Raw genomic sequence first — 20,569 nt, 5'->3', positions numbered from 1 at the left:
GTACTGATGTGAGTCAGCCAACATCTGTACGTGATCCTGGCCAAAAATGTGACTGACCCATTTCCCTGCTGAGCTCAGACTTGGTCGCTGAGACGTGCATTAATATTTTGCCACCTCCACACTCTTCAGTGACCATCATCTGGCATCTGACAAATCCTGCAACCATCAATGAAGTGAACCCACTGCCATTGGTTTAGGTTCCATTCCAGAGGTTCCCTTGCCTACTTTCTTGATGTAGCACAGTGCTGGGAGGTTTCCACTGTTGTTCATAATGCTTAGAGGCTAAATTGCACATGTGGACACATTTTATATTGTGTTGGTCGATACAGTCCTTCCATTTGCCTCCAAAAATTCTATGTGCAGTTCTGTTGTATCCTTCCCAGGGTATCTACACGTCTTAATTTGTAGGTAGCAGTGACCAGCTGCTGTTGATGACTGTAGAGTACCACTGTAATGCAGATTTTCAATGTTTTGTCTCTCATTATGGTGGCTGAACATTCAAATGATATTACGGTAGTGTAAATCAATTCTTCAGATTTAATACTGTACACAAACCACAATGTCCTGTTCATGTTTTGCAGACACTGGTCTCTACTGAAGTTAGAATGCAGGTTTACTTTTATCTCCATTAAGCAGCTGGCTGTACCTAGTTACTTCCTGTTGTCAAGGGAGTATTGAGAAAGAGGAATCTGATAAAAAAAAAAACACATAAGCCATACTGTTTATGTGGGTGATGCAAATTTTGTCACTTGGGACAGTCATAGGAACTACTTCTTCATGATGGAATCAACAAACCAGATGTGTATGTTCAGTGATTCTTATACCTGTATCTCCAAAATGTGGAAAATGTCACAACCAGAATTAAGATCTTTGGGGGGGGTTTTCAAGAGAAAGGAAAGGGCAAGTACAGAGGAACTTTCAGTGAAACCAGAGGTGTCAGCAGAATGAAAGAATGAACAAATAAATATCAACAGAAAGAAGAAACCACAAGTAATTGAGGAGATCCATATCTGGTGTTATACATAACATCCTCCATACACCTCAACTTATCAAAAGTGATAATGAGAACATATTTTCTGCATGTGATGTCATCCAAAGTCTGCTAAAGTTGCACTTCTCCACCACGTCGCCCACACTCTGGAAGAACAGTTACACCACATAATTTCCAATGAAGATTTAAAGCACATGACTCTGTCAAAGCTATGGCATGGTTACGCACTAAAATAGATTTGCACTTCATGCCCACCCACATATTATGGACATTAGGGGTTGTCGAGCCTCCCTTGCCAGTTCAACTGATTACGGCTGCCAGTGAGCAAAGGTTGCTCAACACAGACATCAAACTTGTGTAGAGATTATTTTCCATCATTCAACATACACACTGTGTTAATAGTGCAGACAACACTGGCATTGAGTGTGATTTGGAACCACAATGGGAGCACAACCAACCTCTTGCCTACCACCAGACAAGCCAATCTCTCCTAACCTCTAGCCTACTGTGATTCAAGCCGATCTCGCCAACATCTCACCTACCACAAGCCGAGCCAATCTCACCCTCCCTCCGCCAACCCTGATGTCACCACGATTGGCCAGACTGATGACGTACGCACCGTCACAACAAACACCACCCCACCCACCAACTGTGCCACACCTTCATAGAAGCACTTCTACTGGTACCATACACGATTTGGTGACACTGCTCGCAACTGTTGTCCACCATGCAACTAGTGAAACTTGAGGCACTGTTCACAGGAGGTGCACTGAATTGTGGTGGATATCTATGCTGCGTAAACCCTTGGAATGATGATGTTGGCTCCCTCCTGCCTCACTCTAATCAAGGAAAAAAAGACTCTTCATTCTCGATCGCATCAGTGGCCAATGCTATCTTGTCGATTCTGGATTAGAAGCATTTACTTCGCTACCCTCTTCTCCATCCCAAAAGCCTGCCTGTTCAGCCACCTAACTTTGCAGGGCAAATGACTCAATAATCTGACTCTATGGATCTCAGACCTGCACGCTGGACCTGGGTGTTGAAGACATCCATTGTTGCAAATTTTAGTGAGCCAGTACTTAGCAGAGACTTCCTTAGAAACTTCTGACTGGTTCCTGATCTGTATGATGGTGTTTTGACTCATACTTCTAATGGGCACTCTGTCACAGATGTCACAAGCCATGCCCCCTCTGCGGGCCATAACAATGGAGCTGTCCACTTTACGAAACAGCTTCTGCCACTTAACCAAGTACCCAACAACGAAAAATCACTTTTTATGGCTTAGTGTGAAGAAGAATTGTAAGCTCTGGAATTGTGTGTACTTTCTGTGACACAATAGCAAGGTATTATGCCACACTCAGCCACCCCTAGGTCACTTCCAAGTCCAAAAAGGACATTTTCAGAATGCGTCCACTAGTTATCTCCAATGGCTATTTGTAGATCCTGTCAGTGACCAACTGCATCACTTGATGGGTAGAAGCGGTATCGCTTTAGGACATTACGGTAGAATCCACAGACAAAGCATCAGTTACCACATGTATGTAACAACCAACCAAGGTCGGCAGTTTGAATTGCGTCTTTTTCCTGAGCTGCGCAACGTGGGTGACACTCATCCATTTCTAACAGAATATCATCCACAGAGCAATGGGCTCACTGTGCAGTGGTGTCACACCTTAAAAAGTCTCATGTGCCACAGCGGAAGGTGGACAGAGGCACTGGCATGGGTACTCCTGAGAGTGTATATGGCCTACAGATGCAATGCTGGGCCATCAGTTGCTGAAATTTTGAACAGCAAAGTACTCTCCCTGCCCACTGACTGTATTCCAAGAATCATCGACTATGCCTCCTGACTTGCCCGACTTTGTTTTGCAAGTAAACCTCCGCAAACTCCATACACAAAAATAAATATATGAATTAACTATTCTCTGTTACTGAAATACATAAAGTACTAACTTGTGAGACAGGAAGGTAAGTCAGATCTAATTGAACCCATAATTCAGCAACCAAACTGAATGTAAAACACAGATGTGAATTATGAAAAAGACTAGTTGTGTACAGACTCTGCAGTAGAAGCTTAGTTTTTATTGGTTCTGTGAAGAGAATGTAGTGAATAAGAGTATCATTTTGGGTATATGTCACTGGAAGTCTCCTGTATGCTTTTTCTAATATAATCATAAGGTCTCTAGTTAGTTATTAGTTACATGGATCTTGCACGATAAATCCTAGTGATGTGTAATGAGTCATTTTACATTCACAGCACAAATTAATTTGTAAATATGGCTATGTGCTGAACATTTATAAGATTTATTTATTTATTTTTACAGATGTTAGTAATTCCTACCCACCACCTCTTACACAATTCAATAATAGCAGTCCTATGGAATAGGAGTTGTCAAGGAGAAACTTCTTCAGTTTTCAAATTTTACTTTGCTGCCTGTCAGACTTTCATGGGGTAAGAGAGCAAAAAAAATTAGTTGTAGCATTGTGCACCCCTTCTTTTTGCTAAAGAGAACCTTAAAGTGGAGAAATGAATGTCATTACTTAAGTAGATCATTGTTCTTCTTGAACTGCAGAGGATTCTTTACTACAGACTACATGAAAGAATGAGTATATTGTGAAGCAGTAGTCAGAATACCCACCTTCTTAACCAGATGTCTAGCAGATGAATGTTGATGAGCATCGCATATTATTCTTACAGCACGTTCTTGAGCAGTGAAGACTCTTTCCGAAAGATTAAACAATGGCAACTCCAGGTTGGAATATCAATAATCTCGGAAAAGATAGATTATTACTTACCGTAAAGATGACACATTAAGTTGCAGACAGGTAGAATAATAAAAAGACACTTACACATAAGCTTTCAGCCACAACCTTCATCAGGAAAAGAAGGAGAAACACACACCGTTCTGTCACACAAGCAAGCACACTTCACGCACATATGACCACCAACTCCGGCAGTTTTGGCATTTTGGTCTTTATAGTGAGTTTCTTAAAGATGAGCTACTCCCAGAACATTATTCCATATGATATTATTGTATGAATATATGTCAACTTATTGATTTGTGTCTCTCCGAGATTTGCAGTGACTCTTAAGTGCAAATGTGGCTGAACTAAGTTGTTTTGAGTTCCAAAATATGTTTTTTTTCCAGTTTGAATTCTCACTTGGGTTTCATTTTGTACCTATGGAAGCACTCATTGTTCTGTAGACTTCTTAAGATAAGCTGTGTTTTATTCTTAATATTACTTACACCCAGCACCCTTTGTTAATGTATTGAAAGCAATATTCGTGATAGTTATTAATGTAGCATGAAGCGGTGTCTTTTCGTATCAGTGTTACTAAATATGATGATATGCAATTCTGCTTTTTTTGTATTTCAAAACTAAGTTTTTAAATATGCTATTTTAGGTGCATATGAACAGTTCTATAACTGATATCAAGTTCAGGGTGAGAAATGCCATGTATAAAACAACATATTCCACATTCTCAAGGAAAGAGCCAGAGTTTAAGTGTTCTTACAGTATGTACAGCACATCAAATACAAGGCTAAATCCATCATTAAGTGTAAGTTAAGCAATATTCTTCAAATAGAGTAATCTATCTTATTTGCCTTATAATGTAGAAGGCATAGGAAATAAAATGGATGCTTTGGAATCATTTATCACAGGAGTGGCTCCACATTTAATAGTTGTTACAGAACACCAGAAATCAATAGATAAATTTTGTACTTTGAAATTAGAATTCTATAACCTAGCAACAACTGTAGAGCATATAATAAAAGTGATGGTGTTGCCATTTACTTGAGAAAAAGTAAAGTCAGAAAACTGAATTTGTCCTTTTGGAGATCTAAGCATCAAAACTTTCTTTGACTGTCAGGAAAGCAAATGTTTTACAGATTGTTTCCTACCTTATGAGGCTAAAGATCTACTAGACTAATATCCACTAGAATAGTTAACACACACAATAGTTCAGTAGATCCTGTTATAACAAATTATGACCACATCACCTCAGAAGACATAATAAATAATCACTTCTCAGGCCATTAGGTCAGACACTGGTGCTCAAATGCAATACTGTAGTCAAAAGAAGAGAAATGTGAGAGCACAAGAGAATACTATCTGTGCAAACAACATGGCTGTGCTAAGATATTGTTTACATCAGGAATCTTATGAATCAGTAATTACTTCCCTTGCGGTAACACTTAATGGAACGTGTTTTTAGAAGTTCTGAATGTGCACATTAAAAACAAATGAGTATTCATGAAAATCTAAAATCTAAACCTGTGTGGTTAGATGTTAAAACAAAAGATCTGAAAGAAAAAATGAAAAACATGTATAGCCTGCACAGACTGTCTGACTCTTTGTTAGATAAAGAACTCTACAAGCAGTGCAAATATCAGTTGTGTAAGGAAGGCAGGAGGTTAAAAGCAGAAGTATGAGCCAACAGATCTGAAGCTCAAATAATGTTTCAAAGTCTTGCTGTTCAGCTATAAATGAAATCAGTAACACCGCAACAGAAACTAGAATTAATAGTGTAGAATTAACCATGAATAATGACTTTTCTAATCTCCTAGTTGGTAATATTTTTAGTAATTACTTTATAGAGTTTACTTTAAAGAGACTGTAAAAAATGATGTCTGCATGAACCTGGATGCACAGCTTGCATTTTATTCCTCTAACAAACATAAATGCTGTGCAGTGCCTATGGTATACATTGACGACATTCTGCAGCTTATTGATAGCCTCTTAAATGACAGTTCAATAGGATTAGGCAAAATTTCTTCACTACTGTTAAAGAAATGTAAACATAAGCAAGTGAAACCATTAGTTCATCTATTAAACTGTATTCTCTGACAAGGTGAAACTGACTGTAGTCAAACCATTACACAAAAGGGGAAATAAAGTATGTTAAGAATTACAGACCTATTGCCCTACTCTCAGCATTCAACAAAAAGAAAATAATGTTAAAAGGAATCTTGGAACATTATAACAATGCTGACATATTAGCAGATTTCCAGCATTTTTTCAGAAGAATTTTTAGTGCTGTACCAGCAGCAGTACAATTTGTCCTTTTGTGTACTTCAAAAAATAAATGAAAAGTCCCAAACAGCAGGGGAATTCCTGGGCCTCTTAAAAGCTTTTGATGGAAAAAAAATTGTGCTGGATCGAGACTCGAACCTGGATTTCGCACTTTACGTGAGCAGTCGCCTTAACCACTTCAGCTATTTGAGGATGCTTTCCATTCAACCCAAGTTCCCAACTTGTCCCACACTAATCATCACTCAGCTGCAGTTGATGTCAGAAATTTTTTCATTTCATTTTGTATATGTATGGCTGCGGAATCAAGAATGATGTCCGTCTTTTTTTCTTTTCTTTTCTTTTTCTTTTTTTTTTTTTTTTTTTTTTTTCCAGATATGCCCGAAAGAACAGACATGTCCAAAGAAAGGACAGACACCACACTTATATAAAGAACACATTTTGACACACACTTACCAAAAATGTCGATGAGTGGTGTATGTGTGTAATTTGAAGAGAGTTGGTCAGTAATAAGAAATATACATTGTGGTGATCTTCAGGGCTCCATTTTAGGTCCATTGCTATTCATATATCCTGCAAATTACTTCTTATGTTCTCTAGATAATAGACATGTGATCACTATACGTGCCAATGATACATCTGTTATCCGTCGTGCAGAAAGTGAGTCCAGTGTTACTGATGAGATTCAAAATGTTATTGAAAAGGCAGGACCCCACATTGAAAGGAACAATTGAAAAGTTAGCATAAGAAAAAAACATTTGCTGTCCACTTCAAACTGCATAGTGAAAACAGATGAGGGATTAGAGGGATTATGAATGATCAGATTCTGTAAAAAAAAAGAAAAGCTGTTTGGAATGTAAATTCTTGGGTTTTTATATAGACGACAGACTCTTATGGAAGGAGTAAGTTGACCATGTTTGCAAAAAATAATGTCCAGTCTGTGTATGAGGAGATAATCACCACACCTTAAACCCTAAGGACTGTATATTTTGGATTGGTATATTTTTCCTTGCATTGTGGCATAGTACTATGGGGGCAGTATCTACCATAGTAATGTGAAAAGGGCTTTCATACTGCAGAAGAGAGCCTCAAGGATCATAACAAGAGTGAACCAAGGAACATCTTGTAAATGCCTCATTACCAGTCCAGTACTGTCACCGATTATGCAGTGTATATGCTAGAAACCTTTATACAAGAAGACACAAATGTCAAAACCAGGAATAATGAAGTTGCTAATGAAGTTCACAACCCTGACATAAGACATTCATATGGTTATCGGAACATTAACTTCAACAGCAAAAAGCTCATTTATCAAAGGAGCTGTTGTTCATAATTGGCTACCAAATGATCTTAAGAGGTTGACAAGAAGTACTTTTCAAAAGTGACTTATGTAGTGGATTATCCATAAATGCCTGTATAATGTGAATTTAAAGTGAATTATAAGTAGACAACACTCCTGTTCTGGAAATAAGCATAGTACTAAATTCCATATTAAACCAACTCTGCACTACAGAATTAATTATTGCCCTACTGCTGCTGGTAAACCTTTCAGTGAACAAGGTTGTGATCCACCAAACTCTTCTGTCCCTAATGTTTTGTTCAGATCTCCACTGGACATCTTCAGAGGTCCTTCACTGACTCTTGCCAACTGATGGATCAGATATCTGAGAGCAACATATATACTGTAGAAAAGGAGGCATGACTGGAGTTACATATTATAGGCAGGGATGATCCTTGTCAAAGGTAAAACATAACTATCAGTTGTTGTCTTGCCAAAGACAAAGTCCATATATCACTTAGTTTCACGGCTCTTCTTTCCTATTAAAATTAACCGTATATTTATATATTTCAATAGCTTCTCGACGTAATAGTGAGTCATTGTAGATACAATTTTTGTTTCAGAAAACTTCAGTTTGTCATTTCATGACAGAAGAGAGTGCTGTGCTACATCTAACTGGTGTATTTTCCCTAGTTGGCAAACACTTTTGTGTTCCTTCAGCCATGTGTTCTTGAATAGCATGCTCTGCTACAGACGATTTGTCTGTTTTCCCTAGTCGGCAAATACTTTTGTGTTCCTTTTGCCATGTCTTCATTCTACTCTCGGTTGTTCCAATATAAACTTTAACACATGTATACAGAATTCTATATACGTCACATGCTGACAGAGGAGAACATTTACCCTTTACAGATCAAAGGGCTTGACCTATTTTCTTTGTTGGTCTAAAAACCAGTCTAATGTCATGTTTCTGTAAAATTTCCAATCTGATCTGCTACCTTTTTAATGTGTTTCATGCTTGTCCTTTAGCTTTCCATTATTTTGTCATAGAATTCTGTTTTCTTCTTTCCCCGAGTAGCCATTATTCTTGAAAGCCTGCTTCACATATGTTAATTTGGTGTCTAGGTATTCCAGCATGCAAATCCTTTTGGCTCTATCAGCAACACTTTTAATGACATTCTTCTTTTGTTGTAGATGGTGATATGAGTTCTCCTGTAAATCTCTTCCATCAGTCTGTCTCATAACTAAAAGATCCAAGAAAGGTATTTTGTTGTCATTTTCTATTTCCATGGTGAACTGGATTTTATTTAGAAAACCAAAGAATTCATCCAAACCTTTTTTACCATGTGACCAGACCATGAATGTATTATCCACAAACCGATACCATCGAGATTGTTTTTTATTTGCGTTTCATAAAGCTGGCTTCAAATTTCTCCATATAAAAATTAACTATCGCGTGACCTAATCTGTTACCAATTGCTACACCATCAAGTTGCTCATAAAACTCACCATTGCATTGGAACTAACTATAAGTAAGACAATGTCTGAAAAGAGCAGACAAATCTACTGGAAAAATATCCATTATAAGAATCATAATTGCATTAATTGGGATCATAGTGAATAAAGCCTCTATGTCAAAACTTGCAAGACTATCTGCCACTATTAGCCTTTCAATTTTCTCTATAAAATGATGCAAGTCTTACATATATCAGTCAGTTTTCTCAATGTATGGCTGTAAATGAGTAGCCAGATATCTTGCTATTTCATACATCAAGAATTGATAGCACTAACGATGAGTCTCAGAGGAAGATCAGTTTTATGAATTTTGGGAAGTAGATTACTTTATCAGGCTTTACCTACCTTTTTAAATAAAACCGCCTTTTTTGCTGCAACTTAATTTATTTTTCTCAGAAGCATTTCATCTTTTTCTTACTCTAAGGCATCTCCATTGGAATCTAGAATGATACAGTTTTGTTAAATTTAGATTATCAAACAATTCACATAACCTTTTTTATGTAAATAAGTAATTATCTACCATTTGTTGGTATCTGCATTTCCTCTCATCTGGTCTGGAGATTGCACTACCACTTCATTTCTGAAACATAAGCACGATTTTGTATTCCAAAGTTTTTCTTTTACACTGTTTACCACATTTCTCCTCGTCCTTTGTGGTGCAGTATTATTCTTCCGCCACTAGTTATACCTATTTGTTCGAACACTGTGCTTTTAATGACATCAGTATTGTGAGTTCATCATGTGTTCCCGCCTGTTTGGTTTATTTACTTGCATGTTGCCAACCTAACGAAGTGCAGTTGAAAATTATAATCTATTAATGGTGTTATATGTTTATATCTGTGTGTGTTTGGGGGTGGGGTGGTGGGGGGGGGGAGCAGGGGGGGGGGGTTGGTTAGGGGTAGTTTGTGTTGTAGTATGAATGTAATAGCTGTTAGAGAGTGATTGAAAGCTTTGGTGATCAGCTGATTTGAGTTTTGGTTTGAATGTCCTGTGGAGGCGACCGTGGACAAGTGAGTGATTGTCATTCAACAGGGTTTTACTTTTTGCTTTGGTTTTTGGTAAGTGGTAATTTTCTTGTGGGGTTAGGAGGTGTAGTTTTTTGTCGATTATAATTATTTTCATGTCTTCTTCTCTAGCGACAGGTGTGTGGTTATGTTCTATTAGGTGTTTTGCAAATGTCGAGTGGTTTGTCCCATACTTCAAGGTTCTCATGTGTTCTTTGTAACTGACATCAAATGTTCTACCTGTTTTTCCTAAGTAACTGCCATCACAAGTGTGTTCTTTGTAACTGACATCAAATGTTCTTCCTGTTTTTCCTAAGTAACTGCCATCACAAGTATTACACCGTTGTTGATTATACCTGCTTTCTGGTATATGTCTCTGTTTTTTGTCAGTTTTTGGGTGTAATTTTGTATAGAATTGTCTGTTGTGTATGATGTGCTTGTTCCCTGTTGTTGTTGTGTTTTTTTTTGTTTTTGTTTTTTTTTTTTTTTTTTTAATGTTGGCTATTTATTTCTGAGTTAGTGTCTGTATGCCATTCTACATCTACATCTATATTTATACTCCGCAAGCCACCCAACGGTGTGTGGTGGAGGGCACTTTATGTGACACTGTCATTACCTCCCTTTCCTGTTCCAGTCGCATATGGTTCGCGGGAAGAACGACTGCCAGAAAGCCTCCGTGCGCACTCAAATCTCTCTAATTTTACATTCGTGATCTCCTCAAGAGGTAAAAGTAGGGGGAAGCAATATATTCGATACCTCATCCAGAAACGCACCCTCTCGAAACCTGGACAGCAAGCTACACCGCGATGCAGAGCACCTCTCTTGCAGAGTCTGCCACTTGCGTTTGCTAAATACCTCCATAACGCTATCACGCTTACCAAATAACCCTGTGACGAAACACACCACTCTTCTTTGGATCTTCTCTATCACCTCTGTCAACCCGACCTGGTACGGATCCCACACTGATGAGCAATACTCAAGTATAGGTCAAACAAGTGTTTTGTAAGCCACCTCCTTTGTTGATGGATTACATTTTCTAAGGACTCTCCCAATGAATCTCAACCTGGCACCTGCCTTACCAACAATTAATTTTATATAATCATTCCACTTCAAATCGTTCCGTACGAATACTCCCAGATATTTTACAGAAGTAACTGCTACCAGTGTTTGTTCTGCTATCATATAATCATACAATAAAGGATCATTCTTTGTACGTATTGGCAATACATTACATTTGTGTATTTTAAGGGTCAGTTGCCACACCCTGCACCAAGTGCCTATCCGCTGCAGAACTTCCTGCATTTCGCTGCAATTTTCTGTTGCTGCAACTGCTCTGTATACTACAGCATCATCCACAAAAAGCTGCATGGAACTTCCGACTCTATCTACATTGTGTAGCATCTTGTGTTTTCTTTCATATTCTTCTGATTATTCTGTTTAATTGTTATGGTACTGAGTATTTGTGTTTGGTTCTGTTGTATTGTTTGTGGTTTGGTGCTTTCTGCTTTTATTTTACTTTTAATTTTGTTGTTTAGCTGTGTGACTATGTTACTATTGTAACCATTGTTTTGTGCCGTCTGCATTATTGTGTCCAGTTAGTTTTGATAGTTTTCTTTGCTGAGTGGCACTGTGTTGAGTCTATCGTGCATGTGTAAAAGTGTTGCTTGCTTGTGTGAGAGTGGGTGGTTTGAGGATTGGAGAATGATAATGTCCATTGCTGTGGGTTTATGGTATATTTCAATCATGTGCATATTTTTTGTTTTTTGATTGTTGTATCCAGAAAGTTAATTTCATTACTCTGTTCTTTTTCAATTGTGAATTTTATGTTTTTATGTACCTTGTTGATATCGGTATGTAGTTTTTCAAATTTTGTTTATGGTTCGTCTGTTAAGCAAAGGCTGTCATCCATATACCTGAACCAGTATATGTTGTATTCTTTTGCTACCATTTTTGTGAAAATGATCCATTCAATGTGGTTTACAAAAATATTTGCTAAGGCTCCTGGAACTGGGGACCCCATTGGTAATCAATATTCTTGTAAATCAAATTCATTATTGAACTAGAAGTATTTTTGTTCTATTATGAGTTTTATTAATGTGCATATTTCATTAATCTGTTCGTCAGGGAGTTGACTATAATTTTTCAGCTTCTTATCTGTGGTTTCTATTGTTTCTGGATACTGGTATGTTGGAATACATGGTTTCTGTATCAAATGAGAGGAGTGTTGCTATGTCTGGGATTTTTATATCTATTATTTGTTATTTAGCTTTGTAGTGTTTTTAATGGTTCTGTCTTCATGTACTTTGAAATTATCAGACAGTAATTTTAACATTCATTCTGCAAGCTTGTAAGTTGGGGGATTTTGTGAAATCCAGTATTAGCCTCACAGGAAGATTCGGTTTGTATGGATCTTTGGTTGGCTTCATAGGACAGGTGCAGTGTGATTAATCTGTGTCAGCTTTCTTTTCTCTGTGTTATGCGGTACGACGTTTATATTTTTCAGAGTGTTTCTTATTTTTGTCTGGAATCTGTTTGTTGGGTCTGAATTTAATTTTTAATGTTATTTTGTAAGATGAATTCATGTAATTTTTCAGTGTATTGTTCTTTGTTTATAAGTATAACTGTGTTCCTCTTGTCTGCTTTTTAAATGATAATATTTTTATTTTGAAGTTTTCTGAGTTTTGCAGATTGAGTTTTTGTTGTTTTGTGTTGTTGTGTTTTCATACTGGTTATTATATTATGAGTTTCTTTTATTTTACTAGTTCTCTGGTTAGGAATGAAAGCAGCAGTGTCAACATTGGATTAACTAGAGGGGGGGGGGGGGGGGGGGGAAACAAAAAAAAAAAAAAAAAATCAATCCATAATAGAATAACAAGTATGAAAACACAACACAAAAACAACAAAAACACAGAATCTACAAAACTCAGAAAACTTAGGAGAAAACATGAATATGAAAATGTTATTTAAAAACAAGACAAGGGAACATAGTAGTACTTATGGACAAAAAACCATACATTGAAAAAAAATACAATTATTTATCTTACAAAATAACATTAAAAATTAAAATCACACCCAACAAACTGATTCCAGACAAAAGTAAGAAACACTCTGAAAAATATAGACATCATACCGGATAACACAGAGAAAAGAAAGCTGACACAGATTAACCACACTGCACCTGTCCTCTGAAGCCAACCAAAGCTGCAAAAACTGAATCTTCCTGTGAGACCAATACTGGATTTCAGAAAATCCCCCACTTACAAGCTTGCAGGATGCATGTTAAAATTACTGTCTGAAAATTTCAAAGTACATGAAGACAGAACCATTAAAAATACTACAAAGCTAATACGACAAATAAAAGATATAAAAAATCACAGACATAGCAATCTTCCTCTCATTTGGTATAGAAAGCATGTATTCCAACAAATCAGTACCAGAAACAATAGAAATCACAGGTATGAACCTGAGAACTTATAGTTAACTCCTTAATGAACAGATTAATGAAATATGCACATTAATCAAACTCATAACAGAACAAAAATTACTTGAAATTCAATAACGAATTTTATGTACAAGAAGATGGACTACCAATGGGATCCCCAATGTCAGGAGCCTTAGCAAGTATTTTTGTAAACTATAATGAACAGATCATATTCACAAAAATAGTAACAAAAGAATACAACATATTATATTCATTCAGGTATATGGATGACAGCCTTTGCTTAATAGATAAACCACAAACAAAAATTGAAATACTAAATACTGACATCAACAAGGTACATAACAAAATTCACAATTGAAAAAGAACAGAATAACAAAATTAACTTTCTGGATATAACACTCAAAAAACAAAAAATAAGCATATGTTTGAAATTTACCATAAAACTACAGCAACAGACATAATCATTCCCAATCATCGAACCACCCACTCTCACAAAAGCAAGCAGTACTTCAACACATGCTACATAGAATTACACAGTGCCACTCACCAAAGAAAACTACCAAAAATAACTGGACCTAATAATGCAGGTAGCACAAAACAATGATTATAATAGTAACATAGTCACAAAGCTAAATAACAAAATTTAAAGTAAAATAAAAGCAGAAAACACCAAACCACGCATACTCAGAACCATCACAAATAAACAGAATGATCAGAAGAATATGAAAGAAAACACAAGATGGTACACAATGACATATAAACACAAACTCTCACATAAAATCACCAACATTTTCAAAAGGCAGAGAACAAACATAGCATACACAACAGACAATTCTATACAAAAAAACACCCAAAAACTGACAAAAAACAGAGACATGTACCAGAAAGTAGGTATAATCAACTACAGTGTAACACTTGTGATAGCAGATGCATAGGATAAACAGGTAGAACATTTGATGTCAGATACAAAAGAACAAATGAGAACCTTGAAGTATGGGACAAACCACTCCACATTTGCAGAACACCTAAGAGAACCTAACCACAAACCAACCACTAGAGAAGAAGACATGAAAATAATTAGAATCAACAATAAGAAACACCACCTAACTCCACAAGAAAATTACCACATGCAGAAAACCAAGCAGAAAAGAAAAACCTGTTGAATAATAAAGTACACATGTCAGACAATTTATTGTTTACAGTAATAGATAGAATAATAGAATAACACTCCAAAAGAGGTTTATTATCATAACAACAACAACAACAACAACAACAACAAGAGCCAACATCCATTCACTCACATGTTCATGAACCCCTCCACATAACATTTAAACCAAAACTCAGATCAGCTGACCACCAAAGCTTTCAGTCACTCTCTAACAGCTATTACATTCCTATTTAACACTCTAAAACTCAAACCACCAAATAATGAACCCACAATATTTATGTTGTGTAAAGCACAGTGTTCGAACAAATAGCTATAACTAGTGGCAAAAAAATAATGGTGCACCACAAAGAAGAAAGAGAAACATGGTGAACAGTGTGAAAGAAAAAGTTCAGAATACAAAGTTGTGCTTCTGTTTTGGAAATGGATAGTGCGACCTCCAGATCAGATGAAAGGAAATGCAGATGCCAACAAACTGTAAATAATTACTTATTTACATAAAAATGTGATGTGAACTGTTTGATAATCTAAAGATAACAAAACTCTATCGTTCTAGATCCCACTGAAGGTGCCTTAGAGTAAGTAAAAGGTGAAATACGTCTGGGGAAAATAAGTTGCAACAAGAAAAGGTGATTTTATTTACAAGACAAGTGTTTCTGTGCTTGCTACGGAGGATGGCCACACAAACAATCTTGTTTCCATTCATAAAGAAGAAAAATGAGCTTTATTGAAGATTGGAGCTTTCTGTCATAGAATGAATTTTGGGTAGGCCATCAGCCTGCCAAAATCTTCCTGCGAGACCCATTTTTAGTGCTATCATATCTCCTATGTATGAAATAGCAAATATCTGGCTACTCATATACAGCCATATATTGGGAAATCTGACTGATATATAAAAGACTTGCATCATTTTATAGAGAAAATTGAAAGGCTAATAGATATTCTTATAGGTTTTGCATAGTGTCCTTATTAACTATGAGTCCAGTTAATGCAGTTAAAATTTTTGTAATGGATATTTTTCCAAGAGATTTGTCTACTCTTCTCAGACATTGTCTTGCTTCCAGTCAGTTCCAATGTGATGATGAGTTTTATGAGCAACTTGATGGTGTAGTAATGGGTAAACCATTGGGTCTTGCAATAGCTAATTTCTGTATGCAGAAATCTGAAATCAGCTTTAGAAAAAGTCAATAAGAAACCATCTCGATGGTATCAGTTTATGGGTAACACATTTGTGGTCTGGTCACATGGTAAAAAAGGTTTGGATGAGTTCTTTGGTTTTCTAAATAATATAACTCCAAAAACCCAGTTCACCATGGAAATAGAAAATGACAACAAAATATCTTTCTTCGATCTTTTAGTTATGAGACAGGCTGATGGAAGTTTGGAACATAAAGTTTTCGAAAAATTAACACACATGGATAGAACTCATATCACCATCCACAACAAAAGGGAAGTGCCAATAAAAGTGTTGTTGATAGAGTCAAAAGGATTTGGATGCTGGAATATCTAGACGCCAAATTAATATATGTGAAGCAGGCCTTCAAGAATAATGGCTACTCAGGGAAAGAAGTAAACAGAATTTTACGAACAAATAATGGAAGGCTAAAGAACAAGTGTGAAACACATTAAAAAAGTAATGGATCAGATTGGAAAGATTTTACAGAAACATGACATTAGAGTGGTTTTTAGACCAACAAAGAAAATAGGTCAAGCACTATGATCTATAAATTGTGAATGTTCTCCTCTATCAGCATGTGATGTATATAAAATTCTGTATACATGTGGTAAAGTTTATATTGGAACAACCAAGAGAAGCATGAGTGCACAGCTAAAGGAACAAAAAATAAATAAATAAAGTCTTTGCCAACTGGAGAAAATAGACAAATCGGCCGTAGCAGAGCATGCTCCTCAGTCATGAAGTGACAAAGTGAAGTTTTCTGAAACAAAAATTTTATCTATAATGACGAACTGTTATCCATATCTATGCAAAGAAGCCATTGAAGTATATAAATATAGGGATAATTTTAATAGGAAAGAACAGACCATGAAATTAAGCAGCAAATGGACTGCAGCATAGCAGAATCACTAAGTGGTTTTTTATCTTTGACAAGAATCATCTCTACTTGTCACATGTAACTGGCCACATCCCATTTTCTACTGTGTATATGTCGCTCTCAGACGTCCGACCCATCAGTTGACAAGACTCAATGGAGGATCAACACCTCTGGAGATGTCCAGTGCAGTTATGGACAGAATATTAGGAACAGAAGAGTTTCGTGGATTACAACCTTATACCCCATGAAGTTCACCAACAGCAATGTCATCTGGTCATGAAAGCCTTAATTCTGTTATTATTGCCCTCTGTTGTTTGAATTATTTAATAATAGAATATTGTAAAAAGGAATGTTGTAATTTGTACTTTGTTGACATTGCCCATGCAGGTAAAATTATGTGTTGTGAGCAGAAAATTTTGAAAAAAAAAAAAATAAATTTTACCTAGATTAAAATAACAACATAGTTCTGCTGTCACTTGCTGCAAAGAAACTAATATAATGGATGATAAGCTGGTGCATCACACAACTAATTACCTGAAATTAAATAAATATTTGTACTTTTATATACAAAAGAAGTGCATCATTACCTGCCTCATGAACGTAGAAAAGGTAGACATGAAATTCACAAGATACATTTTCTTTCAGAATATTGTATTGATCCCACAAGAAATAGATAAAAGGTCTTAAGTTTTTTGAAACTTTGCCAGCATGTTTGTTGCACTACAGGTTCAGAGTAATTTAAATTTGAAGTCCTCTTCATTTTAAACTAATGTAGTTCACTTTCATGTACTTTTAAGATCCATGTAGACTAGGTATTGTGGTTTTCTTTCCAAATCATATACTGAGTAAGGTGGCCCTTGTAGTTTTAAACCCCTGGACCCCTCATTCATGATGAGAGGATTTTGTACCTCATCTGGCGATCCTGACTTACGCTGCCCATGGTCGGCTTCCTGCCCTGTTCTCTCGTGATTGTATCCTACTGTGTGTGTGTGTGTGTGTGTGTGTGTGTGTGTGTGTGTGTGTGTGTGTGTGTTTTCCATATTGTATCTGACATGTCTTGTATGGTTGTGCCAAATGGTCAGAGAGCAAATAAATAATTAATTAAATAAATTTCACTATCTTATTCCACTTTCTTTATCAGTCATTGGTTGTATGTTAATGGTACGTTTTGCCAATAGTACAAGCCATTTAAGATGTATGAGTGAATGGTTTGCATCGAATTACCGTAAAAGAGGTCCTTGAAAGTATTCAGTCATTCATGCTTCTTGTTGCTCCTGCGATGTGTTCATCCAGAGGTACTCCATAAGTTGATCATCAGATTATTTCCACCATTCATAACTTCTTCATTTTTGCAGAGGATCCTTTTATCCTCTCAAACTGTATTTCCTGACATGTTCCTCCTCCTGTATTCATTTCTGGTTATGTCTGTTTTCAAGGATCTGCCTATTCTCTGTAGTTGATTGTCTAGTTGACTTTCTGTCTTATCTCTTGTCATACCATATCAGCTGCTGTGTATTAGGAAAAATGCAGTGGTAACAAGTTTCTGTTGTAAGATTCACCAGGAAAAGTTTGACATGCACTGCTGGGTAAAAATCACCTCCGTACTTCACCTTGCATTATGGTTAACAGCCATAGGTGTCCGTATTGCATTTGTAGACTTATAAAGTCATCTATCCACCTACCACTAAGTTATTTCAAATTTTGCATCTCTTCGAATCTAGCAAATAACTTTCTTCATCCATCTACTATGAATTTGCCTCCCTACATGTTTTATGTGACTCTCTCATTTTCATTACGATCACCATTATTGTTTTCCATTTCAGTCTAATTCCTAAATTATTTGTGATTGTTTACCTGTTTCTGCTAATAGTTCTCATCTTGCATTTCTCCATTTTCACTAAACATTCCTCCATTTCGACTTTTTTTGCATGAAAAGTTTGTCGTGTCACTGCTATAAGTCAAAACTGGTAATATTTACTGATTGTTAATGTTACTATTCAGACAAGGGGAAAGTTTTGCTTTGAAAATGCTATGCAATTTATCAAAAGCATTTCAGGCAGTTTTTACTCTTTTGTTTATTTATTTCGCTGTCCATTCTGCTGTTGATCTTCAGCTTCACTAAATATAAATGAGACATCAAGGGATCATGAATTTAGTATTGAAAATTGCGGGGGTGGGGGGTGAATACAATAAGCAGATTCAGAAGGATGTAACTTGCAGAGATGAAAAGGCTTGCACAGGATAGGGTAGTGCATCAAACCAGTCTTCAGACTGAAAACCACCACAACAAAAGCAGTGTTTCATTAGTAATTGAAGTAGTTATGGAGTCCAAACCATGTTCATTCAGAATTTGGTAGAGACTAAAGGGCTACTGAGTTATACACATTTTTAAAATCTATGAAGGTGCAAACTACTTTCTTATTGTAATTTTTTTATGTCTGAGAGTTAGTTTCAAGACTAAAATCTATTCTGTGCAAGATCCATTTGGTCCGATGCCAGTTTTGCATTCTTGTCATCTTGCTTGGTCCGAGAAACACTGATATGCCAGCCAGTTATGTGGTTGAATTTTGATAGGTTGACTTGCTAATAGCAGTGGTTAACACTTAATAAATTAATTTTCTGTTACTTAGTTTGGATCTATAGAATTAATTATGTATGTAATCTAATCCTACCTACATCATTAAAACCATAGTCCTTTCTAAAGTTGATACTGAGTAGTTTCTCAGCTTACATATGCCTCAATCTGTTTTGATTATTATTCTTGTAATTGCATATGTTTGTTGTTCTAGGTGCACAAAAAGGCTGTTTTACCTTTGAAGATGGGCAACACAGAGTATATGGAAAAATACAGATATCCTGTTCCTGCTGAAGCAGCTGTGTATATGGAGAAACCAGTGACATCTGTTTGTAAGGTTTGTACAATGGTCAATAAAAATTTTTCTCTCTTCAAGTGATCTTCTAAATGTTTTATGCCTTATGGTGTCCGTCCCTGGTAGCTGAGTGGTCAGTGCGACAGCCTGTCAATCCTAAGGGCCCGGGTTCGATTCCCGGCTGGGTCGGAGATTTTCTGCGCTCAGTTGTGTTGTCCTAATCATCATCATTTCATCCCCATTGACGCGCAAGTCGCCTAAGTGGCGTCAAATCGAAAGACTTGCAGCAGACGAGCGGTCTACCCGATGGGAGGCCCTCGTCACACGCCATCATCATCATCATCATCATCATCATCATGCCTTATGGTTTGTTTTAAGGTATCCATAGTGATTGATGGATTATGATGATACCCAAGCAATCAAGAGAGCCAGGGTGGCCAGCCCGTTTCAGAAATACTTGACAGTTAACAGTAACAAAACCACATCATGTGTTAATTTATTTATTTATAGCTATTGAGGAAAAAGAAGAAACTTTGAAAAATTATATCCATTCTACATCAGTAAAGCTTTGCAAGGTCATCTGACCAACTAGAGCCATTAAGTTGCTCAAGTAGACAGGGTAAGTGGTAATGCGTTTGGTGAGTACCTGATCATCAGCATTGAAATGAAATTATTGTATGACATTGTTGGCTAGGAGACCCCATCTAGTGTTGATCGTCCACCTAATGCAAGTCTTTTTATATGACCCCACTTTGGTGACTTGCATGTTGTTGTTGTTGATGATGATGATGATGATCATTACAACACAACACAATACGCAATTCTCCGATGCAGCTGGGAATCAAAACCAGGCCTCCCATATTGCAACCAGCCATGCTGATCACTCAACTAAGGAGGCAGACACCAGCATTGAATTACAGAGAGAGTGTTTTCAGCTGCAGTGACACTATATACTTGTCTACAAATGAGCTTTTGCAGTTATTAATATCACGAATAAGGTAATGGAGGACTCAAAAAAAGATAACAGATTTCAAAATAATCTTTACTACTTTACCCCAACTTTCAGAGTACTTGTATACTGGCTTCATTCTCCTGGATTTCTGACCTTGCACCCCCACCCCCCATACTGTTTTAAGTGTCAAGGATTTGGCTTTGTGTCGGATGAGATTTTCCTCCACTTTAACCAGCTAATAAATGTCCATCTACATGTGTCAATTG

General features: G+C 36.6%; 1 protein-coding gene across 5 annotated transcripts in view; it reads left to right on the top strand.

The window, feature by feature from the left end:
* Positions 1 to 20,569, top strand: part of LOC124722912 — a 105,737-nt gene that overhangs the window by 11,207 nt on the left and 73,961 nt on the right. For 2 of the 5 annotated variants that reach the window (XM_047248061.1, XM_047248063.1), the window contains exon 2: positions 19,271 to 19,393. In XM_047248061.1, coding sequence (XP_047104017.1) covers positions 19,271 to 19,393 — 123 coding nt within the window. Of the gene's footprint in view, positions 1 to 3,315; positions 3,444 to 4,397; positions 4,554 to 19,270; positions 19,394 to 20,569 lie in introns of all 5 variants that reach the window. The other 3 variants (XM_047248060.1, XM_047248059.1, XM_047248064.1) reach the window with 3 other exon arrangements.

The sequence above is a fragment of the Schistocerca piceifrons genome, chromosome X (assembly GCF_021461385.2).
Source record: "Schistocerca piceifrons isolate TAMUIC-IGC-003096 chromosome X, iqSchPice1.1, whole genome shotgun sequence".
In the NCBI taxonomy this organism is placed as follows: Eukaryota; Metazoa; Arthropoda; class Insecta; order Orthoptera; family Acrididae; genus Schistocerca; species Schistocerca piceifrons.
This window is presented reverse-complemented; position numbering and strand designations above follow the sequence as displayed.